Here is a 2,243-nt window from a genome sequence, read left to right on the forward strand (position 1 = left end):
TCATCACTTGGTTGCACCACCTTCAGGGTGAGGGAAATAGTGGTACCCCTATCCAGCCAGTAGGAGGACAACTTTTCTTCAGGGTTTAGGGCCTTGGAGTCCAAGAGGAGCATCTGGTTTTCTACAGGGACCTTGGTTTTGGAGCTTATCTGTTCATTAATTTTCTTTACCCTGTCATCCTTCTGGGCAATGAATTTCATTACCCCTCTTTCATGGCTGTATACATTCACCTAGAGACAAAGAACAAAGGAGTAGATATTTTAAAAGTTCATGACTGGCCTCTTTCCACCTTTGAGGTCCTAGGTCAGGTTAATACTTAAGATCCTCTACCATATAAAAGCATTGTTCCATATACTAAACTGGGCTACTGGCAATTCCTGCTGTATTTGATCTATCCTTTCTTTCGTCCATTCTTTTGCTTACCTCATTCTTTTCATCTGGCATGCCCTTCTCCAATCTGTGACAATGTATATCTTTCCTATAATTTAAGATTCAACTCACATGCCACCAGTCCTCACAAGGCTATTGTGAGGATCAAAAGAGAGAATATAAGTACCTTATAAATCTTAAAACATGATGTAGTTTTTTATAAACTAATTAATGCTAGGTCTGAGAATTATGCCTATTACCCCCCCCCCCAGTAGGCTCTTCTTGGGTCTGCCTCCCTCAAATCTCTCTCCACTCCAATCTAACCTTTGAATTTTCCTAAAGCACAGGTCCAACCATGTCATTTCCCTACCTATTGCCTCCAGGATCAAAAGTAAAATGCTCTATTTGGCATTCAAAGCCCTTCATAAACTAGCCCCCTCCTTTCCCACTTCATTGCTGCTGTCAATCAGCATTAAGGCCTTTTAGGAGTCTTTCAACCCCCACCTAGTCTCAATTCTTTTTCTCCCTTCATGCCTTAGTCTGTAAGCCCTGCCTCTCAGCCAGTGGGAGTGAGGGACAGTGGGGAAAGGGACCCTATGGAATTGGGGTTTAAAAACCCTGCTTTGCCCCATGTTGGGGCCTCCTCTCACTGATCTGTCATGGAGACAACCGCCCTTCTCCTGCAGGGGAGAAGAATAAAAATTTCCTGTTTTATTCTGAGAAACCTCTGAGTTTTTTATTCAATTTTGAATGGGGTTTAAGAGAGTTATGTTTAAGAGAGCAGAGTAACTGATTCTTCTCTGCTAGTCCACATCCTTCCTCTCATTTAAAAATTCAGTTCAAAACTCTTCTACTCCAAGAAGCCTTCTCTGCTAAGCATCTCAAGTCTAAAACCTCATCATCACCCCACCTCAGTTCATCAAGGTATCTCCCCTTGTCTTAAGGCCTTGTCCTATACATATTCTGGCACACACACACACACACACACACACACACACACACACACACACACAATGACTTACAGCAAAACAAGAGCCATTAGGTGCCATCTCTGAAGCTGAGAAAGACTAGAATAAGGAATGAACCTCCCTCCCAGACTTTTATCCTAAGAGGCTGGGATGTTAGGGGCGGAGGAAGAGAATGGAAATTCCCCAGCTTAGTTGGCTTCATTTCAACATTTTATCAGCTTCTCTTCTCATAAAACAATTTACTTTCAGTTTTTCTGGTTGGGGGTTGGGGGAGAAAGATGGAGAGAGAGGAAAAAGCTAACAAAAAAGGTTATACCTAGAGCCTCAATCACTTAAAGAACTTTCTCCAAATGGTCAGTCTCTGAAGTTCCCTTCCACTGAGGTGGGAAGGGGATAAACTTCATCTTAAGACTCTCTAGTGGTCAACATGGAAAAAGGCAGCCCCACATTTCTCCATTCTAGCTTTTACCCCCTAGGTCCAAACAATGACGGCCTTTCTCTTAGGCATCTCCTTTCCAGTAACCCTCACCCCATCTTGCTTCTTTCCACATTGGTTCAAGTCTATCTCCTCTGGGAAAATATCCCTGAGTGATCTTACTTAGCTCAGATATAGGATTCTGCAAGCATTTAGCAGTTAGAAAACTTCTATAATAATCATTTGCACTTGTTTTGATGCTTTTTAAGTATCTTCATTGATATTTATGTGACTTTCCCCTAATATCCCAGCATGGAATCAGGATGTCTGTCTCCCTTCTCCTTATATCACTTACAATACCTTCAGGTTAAAACTGGACCCAGAGGATGTACACAATGGAATCATAGCATCCAAAGCTAGAAGTGACCTTAACCATTCAGTCCAGTCCCTTTATTTTACACATGAGAAAATGGAAGCTCAGGAAGATTAAT

At 42.0% G+C, this 2,243-nt stretch overlaps 1 protein-coding gene across 1 annotated transcript in view; it reads right to left on the minus strand.

Moving 5' to 3' along the window:
* Window positions 1-1,510, minus strand: part of LOC138149917 (ubiquitin D-like) — a 3,168-nt gene extending 1,658 nt beyond the window's left edge. Inside the window, exons 1-2 of the mRNA XM_069073124.1 lie at window positions 1,392-1,510; window positions 1-230 (exon numbers count right to left, since the gene is read on the minus strand). The exon at window positions 1-230 is cut by the window's left edge and continues 1,658 nt beyond it. Of these exons, the coding sequence (XP_068929225.1) occupies window positions 1-230; window positions 1,392-1,418 (257 nt within the window). The 5' untranslated portion in view covers window positions 1,419-1,510. The remainder of the gene's footprint in view (window positions 231-1,391) is intronic.
* Window positions 1,511-2,243: the final 733 nt, after the last annotated feature.

The sequence above is a fragment of the Petaurus breviceps genome, unplaced genomic scaffold (assembly GCF_028583685.1).
Source record: "Petaurus breviceps papuanus isolate PSGF00001 unplaced genomic scaffold, PetGlider_PUasm1.0 90865, whole genome shotgun sequence".
Taxonomy (NCBI): domain Eukaryota; kingdom Metazoa; phylum Chordata; class Mammalia; order Diprotodontia; family Petauridae; genus Petaurus; species Petaurus breviceps.